Raw genomic sequence first — 16,596 nt, 5'->3', positions numbered from 1 at the left:
TGTGCTATACAGTAGGTTCTCATTAGTTATCTATTTTATACATAGTAGTGTATATATGTCAGTTCCAATCCCCCAATTCATCCCACCCACTTCTTCCCCCCTTGGTAACCATAAGTTTGTTCTCTACATCTGTGACTCTATTTCTGCTTTGCAAGTAAGTTCATCTCTACCATCTTTCTAGATTCCACATATAAGCAGTATTATACGATATTTTTGTTACCCTTCTTGGAGGGTAAATCCAGTGCACCCAATAAAGTGGTTGCTTACGTTGGTGCCGTCCAACAGAACTTTCCACAATGATGGGAATGTTCTATGTCTGCGCTGTCCAGTACAGTAGCCACAGGCCACATGTGGCTACAAGAGCACTTGAAATGTGACAACTGAGGAACTGAATTTTTTTTTTTAATTTATTTATTTTTGGCTGCAGTGGGTCTTCATTGCTGCACCCAGTCTAGTTGCGGCTAGTGGGGGCTACTTTTCGTTGCGGTGCGCGGGCTTCTCATTGCGGTGGCTTCTCTTGTTGAGGAGCATGGGCTCTAGGCGCATGGGTTTCAGTAGTTGTGGCATGCAGGCTCAGTAGTTGTGGCTCACGGGCTCTAGAGCGCAGGCTCAGTAGTTGTGGTGCATGGGCTTAGTTGCTCCACAGCATGTGGGATCTTCCGGGACCAGGGCTTGAACCCGTGTCCCCTGCACTGGCAAGTGGATTCTTAACCACTGCGCCACCAGGGAAGCCCTGAATTTTTAACTTAACAGCCAAACCCCTGAATTTTCAAGACACCGGTTTACAAAAAGGGCTGGGTTTACGATATGATTTCTGATGACTCAGCAGAACCAATACCAAATAGTTTAATGCCGCTTTCTTGGCTGCATTCAACATGAGATATTGAGAAACACTAGAATGAGTACCCTTTCGAATGGGCACTTAATTCTCAATGAGTTAATCTGAATGAATTGGCTGAAAGGGCCATTATATTGTTTGAATTGCTGAGAACCCTCAACGAACTTCATTTAAACTGTATTTCACCACAACCATCCATCTTACCACATCCCTTCCCACTCCCCCCGCTCTTATTAGCAGCACAGGCGCTTGATTTGATGACCATGCCCAGGAACACAGGCTGGAGGGACTAAGGCCCGCCGCAGCGATTCCAGGCAAGTGGGGCTCCACGCCCCTTGCAACCAACCAGCTCTGCTACTGGTCCCTCCCATCTGTCACTCCACAGCTGGATATTCAGATCCCAGGCTCCGGGACTCCGAAGCCGTTCAAAGACAGCTTGTTCCCCTCCCAGAAAATTATTTTATACACCAAGAGTTTTAGAAAATCCAAAATAATTTTATTCACTTTTTCAGATTTTTGCCTCCACAAGGTGTTCAGCAAACATGCTAAGGCGACAGAATGTCTAGTTGGTCACGACATGCAACGCTGACCATTGGACGGATGACAGCAGCGACCACGCCCACCTGAGCTACTGGCCCCAGAGCACAAACGGGGTTTGCGGGGAACACACCGAACCACACGGCACTCAGAACCTGAGGTAGGTCTCTTTACAGTACAAAAAACTTCTACACCAGTGTGAGACACTGATGAGCAAGAGCTGCTTTAAGTCGCAGACTCTGGAGAGAGGAAGAGACTCTGCGGCGACCACAGGGAGAAAGGGGAACAGACCCACAAAATCCTGAACCCTGTCACTGAACTGTGGGCTCGTGGGGCAAATGAAGGCAAAGGAAGAAGTACCACCGGGAAAAGCAGCAGTGGGCTCCAGGGTTCGGAACCGACGGGTTGAGGGGCCAGAGAGCTCTGTGCAGTGGCCAGCGTTAGGAACCTGAGGCAGTGGGACACTGGGAACAGACTCGATGCTTGTTGTGAAACAGCAGCGAAAAAGAGGAAAGCAGGAAGGACACTCCCCCCTCACCGAGGAACGTCTCGGCGATTCTCATTTCCGACGGAGGGAGCGAAGAGGGGTCTGGGACTTCACCCCACCGCTCTCCCGACAGAAACAGTGAAGTGACAACAGGACAGAAAGCAGGAGCCCTGAGAATTCACGGTGCTCTGCGTGGCCTCCAGTGGCCCCCGCTCCACCCCGCCCTGGAGTGGCTGCTGGGGAGGCGACAGGGGGGCCACTGGAGGGCCCGCTATTGCCACACGCCTTCCTTTTGGACACCCAGAAAACCCGGCACCATGAAACAACCAGCTGGGGAAGAACATATGCTACCCTTCCTATAGTCTAATAGTGAAACCAGATTCTAGTGCAGCAAACTGTACAAAAATGATAGAAAGGAATCTGCACTGTTCTTAGCACAGTGCTTATTTTAATATAAAATAAACGGCTTACATTTTCACTGGAAATATAGGCTATGTACAGAATTATATATAGATATAGCTACACGTATAAAGCTTCATTATAGGCCTCTGATACATATATAATAACGGTTCCCTGAACCTTTTAGAGTGCAATTAAGAACAAAAACTAAATTTTGTTTACATGAATATGGAATAAATACAATAATCAAAATATGACTCTCCCTAAAAGTGAAACACACAAGCCAATCCTGAATTGCTGTGCTAAAGATAAAATCGGGAAAGGCAAGGTTTCGGCAGGAGGACACGATGAGGGGCCCGCCCCAGGCAGGGAATGGCAATGCTCCAAAGAAAAGAGACTTGGGCGGCGGCGGGAGGAGTTAGCCCTTGACGGCGATCTTGTTCTCTGCAGCAGCGAACATGGCATAGAACCGGGAGCTGTCATTGGAAAGAAGGACCGATGGGGTGTCGAACTCCACCACCTGTAAAGGAAGGAGACGGTATCAGAATGTGACTCGGGGACACATGGGGTGATTTAGAGGATCCACTGCTCAGGAAGGGGGGCAAAGCCCAAAGACCCCTGAGGATGGAATCAAGGTGGCAATTCAACTAGCTCTGTCATGCCCAAATGGGTTCTTTTTTTTTTTTCCAACTAACCAGGGTTTAGTTAAGAGAAAGGTTAGAGAGAAAAACCTCCAGACCTCCTTCACATACGTCTCAATTCTTTCAGCCTTGGGTATGAAGGAATCAATCAACAAGGTCCTATAAGCTGCAGGGGGAAAAAATTGCAGCTCAAGTCAAAGGCATACCAGGCAAATGTCATCTCGTTGTGCAAGCTGATCTGAACCTATGGATAGAAAAGGAACAGCTCAGGATGCCTAGTTGGCAGGGGGAAAAAAGGGAAGTGAGTACAAAGTCAGTATAATCAACTCAGACAATTATCCATTCCTGTGATGGACTCCTAGGCGGCCACTGGAAATCATATTTCAGTAGAAAATGAATGATATGCTGGCAGAACCTGCCTCCCATGAGAGAGGACACGTACTCTCCCAGCCTCCCCTGCTGCAGGGCAAAGGCATGGAATACAACTTTGGCCAAGGAGAGGAAGGGGACATCTCCTAGGGTGCTTCTAGGAAAGGTTGTCCTGCCCAAGAGACAGGCATAAGGACAAAGTGTTCTTCCTTAGGACTGGCTGTGTGAGGGTATGACGTTGGGTGCTAGAGCAGACATCCTGCACCATAAGGGGAAAGGTAGACACTGGCTCTATTGAGGGATAGGCAGATTATAAGCAGATCCATATGGGAGAGGGAACAAGAGGAAAGGGCATTTTAGGTAGATGGAACTGTATGAGTAAGACACAGAGGCGAAAAAGCTTAGGGGATTCAAGATTGTTTATAGCCAACAGCACTGCAAGGAAATAGCAGGAAACGAAGAAGGCTGGGGGGCCAGATTGTGGGAAAGCTGGGACCAGCAAGAAGTTGGGCACCACTACATGACTGTAAAAAGCAGACATATAGGGACTTCCCTGGTGGTGCAGGGTTAAGAATCCGCCTGCCAATGCAGGGGACACGGGTTCAAGCCCTGGTCCAGGAAGATCCCATATGCCACAGAGCAACGAAGCCCGTGCGCCATAACTGCTGAGCCTGTGCTCTAGAGCCGCGAGCCACAACTACTGAAGCCCATGTGCCACAACTACTGAAGCCCACGTGCCTAGAGCCTGTGCTCCGCAACAAGAGAAGCCACCGCAATCAGAAGCCCGCGTACTGCAACAAAGAGTAGCCCCCACTCGACGCAACTAGAGAAAGCCCGCACGCAGCAATGAAGACCCAACGCAGCCAAAAATAAATAAATTAATTAATTAATTAAAAAACAAAAAAACAACCAAAAAAAGCAGACATATAGTGGCTGGTCTCAATAGCTTTGGGAAATTCTTGTGCATGTGAGTGAATTACTAAGTACACGTGCTCTCTGACCTAAGTCAAAATGTTACTGTTTACAAGCAACAAAAGAACAGGTAGTAAAGCATAATGAGAACCCTATAAGAGTGCTCTCAGCTCAATCTCTTGACTGGGAGGGCTGCATCCCGCCCAAAAGGAGCCAGACTACAGTCATTATGGCTGCTTATCTGAATGCTCAGAACTACTCTAAGAGGGCCATCTGCCCAATCCTGCCAGGGGCCAGTTTTCCCCCCAGACAAGGCCACGTGCCAAGCCAAGGTCCCCTGGGGGCTCAGTACCTGTCCCTGGGCCAGCACCATGATCCTATCAGAGCCCAGGACTGTATGTAGGCGATGGGCAATCGTCAGCATGGTGCAGTCGGCAAATGCTTCTCGGATGGTCTCTTGGATCAGCAAGTCTGTCTCCGTGTCCATGGCAGCTGTGGCTTCATCTAGAATCAAAATCTGCCGGGGAAGAGAAGAAAAAGAGGGATCCGACCAATTCCTTAAGCATTCTGGTTAATCTGGGTTTCACTAAAATGTATTTTATGATTCGAATTTTACACCATATGTTGTTTTTTCTAAATAGGTACACGCATATGTAAAAATACTGTTTTGTTTAGAACTGATATAACTTCAAACCCCTATGTTTGCTGTGATTTCCATGAATGAAAGGATATATGTGAAATACTGATCTAACAAAAAACTAGCCCCACTTGCTCTGTAACTCTAAACACGTACAGTAATCTTTCTGGACCTCCCTTTTCCAGTTTTAAAATGAGGGGACTGGATTTGATGACCTGGATATGTCTTGCAGTTTAAAAATGTTTTAAATCCATGGTTTCCAGTACTACAACTACTCAGTGGCTAGAAACAAGTTGTCCTTGGAAACTGAAGGCTCAGGGAAGTTAAAAATAAAAACAAACAAGCAAACAAAATACTCATATACCCAAATCGTGTCAAGGTTAATTTAGAAACATCTCTGGGCATACTCTTTAAGAAGTGCCACTGGGCTCGGAGCCAGGAATGCCTTTGGACCTTGTGCCACAGGCAAAAGCTGTTCTCCCATCTTCCTGCGCTTCTCTGCTGATCCCCCTTCCCTGCCACCCACCAAACTGCCTTACCTTACAGTGACGGAGCAAGGCTCTAGCTATGCACAGGAGCTGCCGTTCCCCCACTGAGAAGTTATCCCCATTCTCCATCACTTCAGATTCAAGTTTCAGAGGTAGCTGAGCAATCTAGGGAGAAAGGAGGTAGAGATTAGAAGGGTAAAAAAAAAAAAAGTAAAATTTGAAAGTGGAAAAAAAAAAAAGAAACTAAATTTGGTCAAAAATCCAGTGGCAAAAATAAATTATTCTGAAACAGATGAAAGAATTATTAGCCCAGAACCTAGCTCACCTAGAAAGAAGGTACAGGTGTGATGATCACGTAGTAGGACCACATTTTCTAGGCCATTCCATATTTCAGCTAAACTATTCTATTAGTCTCATATCATCAAAACGTCCCAGAAATTCCAATATTTTCGTCCCCAAAGCCTGTCATTTTTGGTTCTGAAAATATGGTCATGCAATGAGAAATGGGGTAAACGAAATTACTCTCTTTCTGAAGTCCAAAGCTGTAGGCCCATGCCTGTCAAACCTTTCTTTCCATAAACTATAGAACGTATTCTTCGAGTGAACTTGTTTGAGGAAGCCCAATATAAAGGTGATGAAGGCAGAGCGGATCTAGTTGAATTAGCGGAAGAGATCCTGGGCTTGTGTGCAGGAGCACAAGAGACCCTACTCCAGGCCAGGGGTATCTGCAGATTGTGGCCCCTGGAGGGGGGCTGCTGAGTTACCCTAAGAGGTCTGTGAATCCATACACACACTTTCTCAATAAGTGATATATCTCTTACACATATATAGATGCTTCAAAAAGATGTTGTACTGTTACAGTTAATAAGAATAGAACTTGATTTTAAAGCATTACTGAATCCTGAGTGGTTGTCATTAATATCTTCTCAATTAATGGATAGTAAAAAGGGCAATATGACCATGGGAGGGGGCTAAGGGGGGAGGTGAGAGTTGGGAGATAACAACCTTTATGCCCTTTCTGAAATGCCTGGGAAGCCCTGCTCTAAAGTGCTCCTCCACAGACATCCTGGAGGTGGAGGGAAAGGCTGGGCTGGACAGCGGCAGCCAGAGCAGGCTGGAGTGACCACAGCACCACTGTGTTTCCAGCCCTGAAATGCCAGCAAAGCTCTCCGTCAGTTCTTTACTTACACATTCTTTCATGTGTGTCCTTTCTAGGGCATCCCAGATCTGGTCTTCAGTGTACTGGTTGAAGGGATCCAAATTTGACCTAGTGAGAAACATAACAGGAATTCTCAGGGATCCAACCTGTAGGTGACCATGCTGCAAAGGCTGACTGTGGTAAAGGTCTAGACTTTGGGGCTCAAACCCCATCCAGCCACAGGGGGAGGCTGAGATGGGAACGCTGCTGCCTGCCTGTCGCAGGAATGAGCCTCCCTTTCTTCTTCACAAAACTTTATTATTTTTATTATGTAAATGATACGTTAGTTACAGAAAAATTAGGAGATATAGACATACAAAGACCAAACAAAAACTAATGTATGTTTAATGACTTCTTATCAGACCCTCAGAAACAAACACTGTTAGCACTTTGGCATAGATCCTTCTGGATTTTTTCTATGCATATACATGTTAAAGTATCTCTCTCATATGTATAAACTGAGAAAAACGCCCTCTTTCTTCTTGCTGCACCAGGGTGAGAGCGCTGCCACTGAGCAGGGGTCTCAACAGCTAGCTGACCAGGAAAGGAGCCAATCCAGCAGGAAGGCAGAGGAGAAAGCTGAGCATAATGGGGTCAAGAGGAAGGATTTTACTGGCACCGAAAACTAGTTTGGGGACTATTCTTGCTTACTGTACTAACAGTATCCACCTCAAGGACATCAAGATTGATACCAAAAGAACAGGTCTAGGTATTTCTGGAAGTGTTAAAGGCAGGAGAAAAAGCTCTTTGTCATGGAGAATGAGGGTGAACAGGTGGTGATGAAACAGATATTGGGTGGAAAGTGGGCTGTTGCATTAATTTGGGGTGTCTTGTCTCGACCTAAACGTCGCATTTGTGGGTCTAGTAATCTGAAAGGTATTAAGTATAATTTGCTTTGCTCATAAATTATGGTTGGCACATGAGAAATAGAAAAATCTTTGGGAGAACCTTAGCCCTGATCCACACTCGTCTCTGTGTCTGGGGAGACTAATCCCAGGCGTGCAAACGCAAGCAGGTCATTATCGCAGAATTCTGCCCCAGAGGAGAGCGCAGGCAGGCACACGCCACCTCTGGACTCCTGGGCAACTCTCTAACCGGCCCTGCTCTCTTGTGCCCCTTTGCACGTGTGCTTCCCCCGACTTAGAACATGCGACCTCTCCCCACCTTTTTACTTGAGAGGCACTGGTAAAACAAGGGCTCTGGAGCCAGACTGCCTGACTCCTTCACAGCTTCTATCAATGACAGCTGTGTGAACTTGGCCAAGTTAGCCTAACTACTCTATGCTTCAGTTCCCTCAACTGTAAGACAGGGATAAAAGAGCACCTCCTCAAAAAGGTTTGTTTCGGGGACTACATTTCACATGTATAAAGCACTTACAGCAGTACCTGCGGCAGGACTGGCAGTGTGTATGTGAGAGATACGATTACCGTGTTATTATTATCATTGTTCTTATTCCTTGGCTGTGATTCCTGCTTGTCCTTCAGCTCTCAGCTTAGATGGGGTCTTCAGGAAGTGTCTCCTGACCCTTCAAGCCTGGACTGGGGGTCCCCCTGCTCACCCCTATAATGGCACTCGTCACTTTGTTCACTTGTCTCTCTCCTCCATTGGATTAGAATCCTTGTCTGGATCTTATTCACTGTTGTAGCCCATGTATACTGTCTAATATTTTTTGTAAGAAAGAAGAACTTATTCCTCCCAACCTTATTTGAGTTCCTGATAACAGACATTAGTATGTCACAACTTAAGTATTTTCAGTAATAACAGAGGCAGAAAGCAGCATGGTGGAGGGCGGGTGTGTGCACACATGGGATCCGGGCAGACTGGCTTCGATCCCTGCTCTGCCTCTTACCATCTGCGTGACCTTGGACAAGTTAGTCCTCAGTCTCCTCATCTATAAAATGGGGAGATAGTGACATGACCTGGTAGGTTGCTGTGAACATTAGAGCTGTATAGATACAGTGCCTGGACCACGGCAGACACTCGATAGCTGGTAGCTGTTAAACTGACAAGGGACGTGGTCACTTTAGATGCCTGGTTGCACTGCTTGGTGGTTTTGACTCTTATATTTGATGCATTTTTCAAGTGGACACAATAATCCCAGGATCCTGAATACCAGGATCCGAAATAGTTCTGATAAAGTCCTAGCCGTGAAAGGTCTAGATGGGGAAGACATTCTCTGCAGGCATGCCATCTAGGAAGAGCCCTCTCATTTAAAGAATGATGGTCTAACAGTGAAATGGCAGAGCATGGGCCTAAGTCTAAGGAGAAGCTCACCTGCTTCTAATCAAAAAGAGATGCTGAAAGCCCCTGATCTTCCTTGTCCCTCTAACCCTCTGGAGTCTGCCTGAGCTTGCCTCAGAGTTGATGAGATCTGTGTCTACGGCTCTCTCTCCAGCTGCCTTGTACACTGATACACCAACAGGTCAGGGTGAAACCTGTGTTCTCCATCCCAAGTCTGAGGGATAAAAGGTTAATCACGTTTTTGTTTGGTTCAACACAGACTGGTGGGAATTCCCATGGGGCAAGATTAGCACAATCCACCCCCCCCAAAACAACAAAAACAACAACAACAACAACAAAAAGATTAGCACAAGCCTCTGAGTGACATTTATCTAGATGGCAATGCAAGTTTTCACAATAAAATATTCTCTCTCCTTTTGTGTCTCATATCGACTTTCTCATATTTTACAGCAGGATTCCTGACCTTAGGGCTCACAACAGGTGTCTCACTTTTGAACCATAATGCTCAGAGCTCTTTTTTTTTCTTTTTTTTTTAAAAACAAGTTCCTCAGAGCTCTTTACAAGAGTCTTTGGAAGTCCTCATCAAACCTAGACAGAAGGGGCACCCGCCCAGTGGGAAATCACAACTGGTTCCATACAGGGGTCACGTCCTGCTTTGCCTGGTCTCTTGCTCCTCACCCTCCACCTTGGTCTCTGTACCGCTGCCCCACAGGACTGCACGCTGGAGAAGGGCCTCTGCCCATTACAGGGAATCAACTCTGACCTCGGGCAGTAGGACCTGAAGTCGGTCCACATGTGGTTTAGTGCCGGGCTGCTCTGGATCTGCATCCTGCTCTGTGATTCCCACTTAGCGTCACGGGACCCTATTGAGCTAGAATCTCCCCCTGTCGGACAGTTCTGCTAGGTCAGTTCCTGTTGCGTCTCCATGTGCCCAGGTTCCTATCTTGACAGGCTGCTCAGGCTCCCAAGTTTTGGGGCCCCACCTTGCTCTGGTTTTATCCGTGAGCTCCCTGATTATAAATATCTGCCTTTTGGGGTCTCTGAACACTGCCCAGTCGCCACTGCTGTGGTCTGTTTGCCAGAGGAAAATCCATATTACCTAAGGCTGGAATTCCCAGCACCAATAACTTGATAAATTGCCACCTATGGTGTGATGCCTCACTTTCTGGATTTCTGGTTTAGCCCATCTCCTACCTCTTAAATCTTCCCTTTCTCTACCTCTTCCTGGAAGGAATGTGTAATTCTAGGTTTTAGATTTTACCACTTGTTCAGATTCCTCCCACGTCTGCTGAGTTGAGTCCTTTGTACAGAGTTAAAGACCTCAACAAATATATGTTCAAGATTGAAGGGTCCATAATGTTGGTTTCCAGGAAAGGAATGTGTAGAGTTCCCCTAGACTTAGTCTAGGAAGTGTTCTTTAATACTGTACAGTGATGCCTAGTGTCATGGGTTGAAGAGTATCCCCCAAAAAGATAATGTTGAAATGTAACCCTCAGTACCTAAGAATGTGACCTTATCTGGAAATAGGGTCAGTGTAGATGGTATTAGTTAAGATGAGGTCATTCTGGAGTAATGAAGTAGGGTGGACCCTTAACCTAGTAGGACTGATGTCCTTATAAGAGAGCCACATAAAGACAGAGACACAGAATGAGAGGGCCCATGTGACAACAGAGGCAGAGACTGGGATGATGAATCTACAAGCCAAGGACACCAAAGACTGTTGGCAAACCACCAGGATGTACTAGAGGCAAGGAAGGATCCTACCGGTTTCAGAGGGAGCATAGCCCTGTTGACAACTTGATGTCATACTTCTAGCCTCCAGAACTGTGAGAGAATACATTTCTGTGGTTTTGGGCCACCCAGTGTGTGGTACTTTGTTGCAGCATGCCAAGAATACAAATACATCCAGTAATTCATCAGATACCTCTTACCAGACAAAGAGTGAGTACACAAGAGTGCAGTCCCCTGCTCACTGAGCAGCTGCCCCATCAGACTCGGCAGACACACAGACGGGCTTGACATTCAACCCCGCCCAGGCCCGTCACACCAGCTGAAGGAGACTCCCAAGGCTAAGCAATGGGTTCCGGATATGTAAGGAATATACACGTACACCAGCAGGTGGTAAACATACACATTAAGGCAGACCAGACTGATCTCAACAGGGAACTCAATCAGGAATGAAAAATATATATATATATATACCCTCATTAGAGGGGCCGGATGGTCCTGGTCTGACCCACAGATACAAATGAAAGCGAAGTTATGCATCCACTGCATCAAGTACTCAGCTGGGTAGATGGAGAGAAAGAAAAGCATCTGAGCATGAAGGCACTTATTTTTAACAGTCAGAACTCCTGGAGTCCTATGTTGCTCAAAGTGCATTTTCATCTTTGGTTCTTTATATGTTATTTTTAGCAATATTCTAAGTTTACCTATTGACTACTACTGAATAAGGTCAAGAGTATCTCCCGGGGTGTCTGAGGATACAGCAATCCCCTCCGGGCACACGGAAGACACCATGCTGAACCACGTCGTCCTCTGTCGGTGGTGGGTGCCTCCCTGCGGCCTCAGCCTCAGGACAGGAGACTACGGGACCCTCAGACCTTCATCTCTCAGGATGTTAAAGGAAAACTCAAAATAGTTATTCAGAACCAAGGTCTGGCTTTTAGTTAAGAGTAGAGTACGTGAAAAAGACTAAAGAGGACAGCAGAAGCTATGTGAAAATTTTTTTCAAGAAGGGGGACAGAGGCTGTGCAAATCTGAAAGCCGATGAGATTTTGAAGATGTCGGAAACAGAAAGGTAACTAATGGTCAAGACCCCTGCGGAAGCAGGCACAACCCTAGTTTTTGGAGAAAGAGATTACCTCTCGAGGTAGTGATTAAAGAGGCTGTGGTGATAACTTCAGAGACAATACAGTGAGTGGAGTGAGGGAGAGCCCAGGCTCTCAGCCAGACAGCCCAGGTTCTTATCTTTGGGCAAATTATTTAACCACTCTGGGTTTTAGCTTCTTCATCTATAAAATAGGCTTAATAATAGTGCCTACCTCATTTGAGTTTTGAGTATTTGATGAATTAATACAATTTAAATGCTTAGGACAATTCACCGCATAATAAGTCCTCAATATGCTTAGCTACTACTATTGTTGTTGTTCTTTAAAGCAGCAATACCTGGCACCAAAGGACCTTTTTCTTTCTTTTTTTTTAAAGACAATTTTTTTAGAGCAGTTTTAGGTTCACAGCAAAATTGAGAAGAAGGTACAGAGATTTCCCATATACCCCCAGCCAGAAGGACTTCCACAAAAGTTAGATAACATCTAGTGTTCTTCATATAGTGATCCTAGACTTAGCATTACTTTCTGACATTGAGACTAGAAGCTTTGGGGGATTCTCCGGTTCCACTAAGGGACTAAGACGTCAAAAAAAGTAAAAGGGGGTCCCTTAAACAACAGAATAATTCAAAGACAAATGAAAGATCTTGAGATTCTAAGATTCTGCTTCAAATCTGGAGCAACTTCCATTCCCTCTAGAGCACTAGGTGCTTCTGCTTGAAGGTGTCTGGGCCCAGAATGAACCAAAGCAGAGTGGGTCAGTTGTGGGCTCAGTTGTTTTTGTTGTGATTTTGAATTGAGAGCTTGAAATATTCCTCAAAAGCAGAAAAAAAAAAAAAAGTTAATGGGCAGTTGGAAAAGGAAAGAGAGCATCTCAACAGGAAGAACTGAGAACACTGCCTCTCGCTAACAAAGGGATGCCAGGCAGAGATGCTCCAGGTGATGAGAAGTGCTCACCCCCCACAAGGAGACTGAGACGCAGAGACACGCTAGAGCGACAGCTGAGGACAACTAGTCTCACTAAGGGGCAGATTAACCACCAGCCAAGGCAGGCTGCAGACAGTCCACAAGGATGGAAAGCATTTGAGCAGGAGCTGGTTAGGGCAGAGGCAAAGAGATAGGCTTTCTGAGATCAGGAAGCACGGGTCCTCTGGGGAAAGAAAAGTACTGCCAGGACCACGAAAGAAGGAAGGTCAACAAAAGTGTTAGGGCTGGATGAGAAGGGACCTCTCTTCCTGGAGCCAACCATCAGGGCAAAAGGCAGGGGAAAGGCACTGGCCACAGAAACACAGGCCCTACAATTCAAACCCAGACAGTTGGATGAGGGAGGGCTGGATGAGCTATTGGAATGGACTGAGGTTCTGGCTAACCTAGGGAGGACTGTGCCCCTAAATGATCCGGTCTATGATTTATTTATATTTGTATGCAGAACAATTCAGAAATGTTTAACTTGCAAAATTCTCTGAGTTCTGTTTGTTTGATTTTGGTTTTACCTTGACTTCCCTCTAAGAGCTCCTGATATGTTTTAACTGCATGTCGGTATCTCCAGGAGAGGTATGCACCCCCAATGCTGGTTAAAGGCAGTGGAGAGACAGTTTCCAAATTCAGAGTCTCCTGGAGGTAGCTGAGGAAGCAGCTGATCTACCCTGCCTTTGCCTTGGGAAACTCATTATAGGCCTTCTAATTTTCTAACAAAAGCAAAAGAACACCAAAAGCTGGATATTCTTTTAAAACTATGAGAAACCTGAGAGGATAAAGGGAAGACAGAAGGTCTGGGATTTAATTTGTCCTCACTACTGACTTAAAAAGTCAAAATTACAGCAGGCAGAAAGTGAAACTTATATGATTTCCTAGGTTTGCACAGCCGACTAACCAAACAGCGCTCCGAGCTCAATTACTAAAAACTCAGTCAACAGCACACCAGCCACTGAGCTTGTCCATCAAGTGGCAACATATCTCTGGAGCTGATAACAAATGGCCCCATCTCCCACGAAGGCTGTGCTTCCACAGTGTTCTACAAACAGCAGCCAGCAGGTCAATTCTTAACCATTAACTCCAGAAGCCCGAGTCACAGACCCAAATGAAGTGCTGTAAAAATTTGAAATGAACGCTGATACTTCTTGGTGGCAGCATATTCAAGGGAAGTCTAACGTTTAACATGCCTTATTTCCTAGTTCTCTTCTGTTTTTAAAATTTGTTATTATTTTTTACATCTTAATTGGAGTATAATTGCTTTACAATGGTGTGTTAGTTTCTGCTGTATAACAAAGTGAATCAGCTATACGTATACATATATCCCCATATCCCCTCCTTCTTGCGTCTCCCTCCCACCCTCCCTATCCCACCCCTCTAGGTGGTCACAAAGCACTGAGCTGATCTCCCTGTGCTATGTAGCTTCTTCCCACTAGTTATCTATTTTACATTTGGTACTGTATATATGTCAATGCCACTCTCTCACTTTGTCCCAGCTTACCCTTCCCCCTCCCCGTGCCCTCAAGTCCATTCTCTACGTCTGTGTCTTTATTCCTGTACTGCCCCTTGGTTCATCAGAACCATTTTTTTTTTTTGTTTTTAGATTCCATATATATGTGTTAGCATACGGTATTTGTTTTTCTCTTTCTGACTTACTTCACTCTGTATGACAGACTAGGTCCATCTACCTCACTACAAATAACTCGATTTCGTTTCTTTTTATGGCTGAATAATATTCCACTGTATATATGTGCCACATCTTCTTTATCCATTCATCTGTCAATGGACACTTAGGTTGCTTCCATGTCCTGGCTATTGTAAATAGAGCTGCAATGAACACTGTGGTACATGTCTCTTTCTGAATTATGGTTTTCTCAGGGTATATGCCCAGTAGTGGGATTGCTGGGTCATATGGTAATTCTATTTTTAGTTTTTAAAGGAACCTCCATACTGCTCTCCCTAGTGGCTGCATCAATTTACATTCCCACCAACAGTGCAAGAGGGTTCCCTTTTCTCCACACCCTCTCCAGCATTTATTGTTTGTAGATTTTTTGATGATGGCCATTCTGGCCGGTGTGAGGTGATACCTCATTGTAGTTTTGATTTGCATTTCTCTAATGATTAGTGATGAGCATCCTTTCATGTGTTTGTTGGCAATCTGTATATCTTCTTTGGAGAAATGTCTATTTAGGTCTTCTGCCCATTTTTGGGTTGGGTTGTTTGTTTTTTTGATATTAAGCTGCATGAGCTGCTTGTATATTTGGGAGATTAATCCTTTATCAGTTGCTTCCTTTGCAAATATTTTCTCCCATTCTGAGGGTTGTCTTTTCGTCTTGTTTATGGTTTCCTTTGTTGTGCAAAAGCTTTTAAGTTTCATTAGGTCCCATTTGTTTATTTTTGTTTTTATTTCCATTTCTCTAGGAGGTGGGTCAAAAAGGATCTTGCTGTGATTTATGTCAAAGAGTGTTTTTCCTATGTTTTCCTCTAAGAGTTTTATACTGTCTGGCCTTACATTTAGGTCTTTAATCCATTTTGAGCTTATTTTTGTGTATGGTGTTAGGAAGTGTTCTAATTTCATTCTTTTACATGTAGCTGTCCAGTTTTCCCAGCACCACTTATTGAAGAGGCTGTCTTTTCTCCATTGTATATTCTTGCCTCCTTTACCAAAGATAAGGTGATCATAGGTGCATGGGTTTATCTCTGGGCTTTCTATCCTGTTCCATTGATCTATATTTCTGTTTTTGTGCCAGTACCATATTGTCTTGATTACTGTAGCTTTGTAGTATAGTCTGAAGTCAGGGAGCCTGATTCCTCCAGCTCCGTTTTTCTTTCTCAAGATTGCTTTGGCTATTTGGGGTCTTTTGTGTTTCCATACAAAGTGTGAATTTTTTTGTTCTAGTTCTGTGAAAACTGCCATTGGTAGTTTGATAGGGATTGCATTGAATCTGTAGATTGCTTTGGGTAGTATAGTCATTTTCACAATATTGATTCTTCCAATCCAAGAACATGGTATATCTCTCCATCTGTTTTTATCATCTTTAATTTCTTTCATCAGTGTCTTATAGTTTTCTGCATACAGGTCTTTTGTCTCTTTAGGTAGGCTTATTCCTAGGTATTTTATTCTTTTTGTTGTAATGGTAAATGGGAGTGTTTCCTTAATTTCTCTTTCAGATTTTCCATCATTGGTGTATAGGAATGCAAGAGATTTCTGTGCATTAATTTTGTATCCTGCTACTTTACCAAATTCATTGATTAGCTCTAGTAGTTTTCTGGTAGCATCTTTAGGATTCTCTATATATAGTATCATGTCATCTGCAAACAGTGACAGTTTTTCTTCTTCTCTTCCAGTTTGGATTCCTTTTATTTTTTTATTTTCTAATTGCTGTGGCTAAAACTTCCAAAACTATGCTGAATAACAGTGGTGAGAGTGGGCAACCTTGTCTTGCTCCTGATCTTAGAGGAAACGGTTTCAGTTTTTCACCACTGAGAATGATGCTGGCTGTGGGTTTGTCATATATCCTAGTTCTCTTCTAAATGATGATTTAAAAAATTAAGAAAAATGGTTATTTTTCCTGAGTCAAAATTATAAGGTTAATTTTATTCTCAAAGGTATTCCTGTGGCCTCTAAAAATAGAGAGATTTATGGGAAGGAAGAGCAGATTTGGCAACACCTCTCAATTTCTTAATATTAGAACTGAGTCTTCAATAAGTTTTAATTCTCTTTAATGTTGCTTGTTTGACCTTGTTATCTCAGTACCCAAAGGGAATGACATCCTCATCAACAGATCCAGTCTATGCTGTCCAAATTCATTAGTGTTTTAGAGAAATGCCAAAGTAAACACACCCAAGAGCATTCACCCCACATGAATGCAGGTGAGAAGTCAGTTTCTCCACCAAACCTCCTTGAATCAGTGGGTTCAAATGCCACTTCTGAAGAAAGGGGGGGCGGTGTGGAGGCCTAGTTTTAAAGACAAGCCTGAACATTGCCTGTGGTTATTTGAAATTAAGTTGGTACCTTTTTTTTTTTTGGAAACTGTTAAAAATTAAAG

At 44.5% G+C, this 16,596-nt stretch overlaps 1 protein-coding gene across 9 annotated transcripts in view; it reads right to left on the bottom strand.

Annotated features, from left to right (window-relative positions):
• Window positions 1-1,312: 1,312 nt before the first annotated feature.
• ABCC5 (ATP binding cassette subfamily C member 5) overlaps window positions 1,313-16,596 on the bottom strand; it is a 200,400-nt gene continuing 185,116 nt past the window's right edge. For 7 of the 9 annotated variants that reach the window (XM_082393859.1, XM_082393856.1, XM_082393855.1 and 4 more), the window contains 3 exons: window positions 6,497-6,575; window positions 5,360-5,473; window positions 4,335-4,700 (listed from right to left, as the gene is read on the bottom strand). In XM_082393859.1, coding sequence (XP_082249985.1) covers window positions 4,350-4,700; window positions 5,360-5,473; window positions 6,497-6,575 — 544 coding nt within the window. In that variant the 3' untranslated portion in view covers window positions 4,335-4,349. Of the gene's footprint in view, window positions 2,782-4,334; window positions 4,701-5,359; window positions 5,474-6,496; window positions 6,576-16,596 lie in introns of those variants that run through there. The other 2 variants (XM_082393854.1, XM_082393861.1) reach the window with 1 other exon arrangement.

The sequence above is a fragment of the Balaenoptera borealis genome, assembly GCF_965194805.1.
Source record: "Balaenoptera borealis genome assembly, chromosome: 5".
NCBI lineage: Eukaryota > Metazoa > Chordata > Mammalia > Artiodactyla > Balaenopteridae > Balaenoptera > Balaenoptera borealis.
This window is presented reverse-complemented; position numbering and strand designations above follow the sequence as displayed.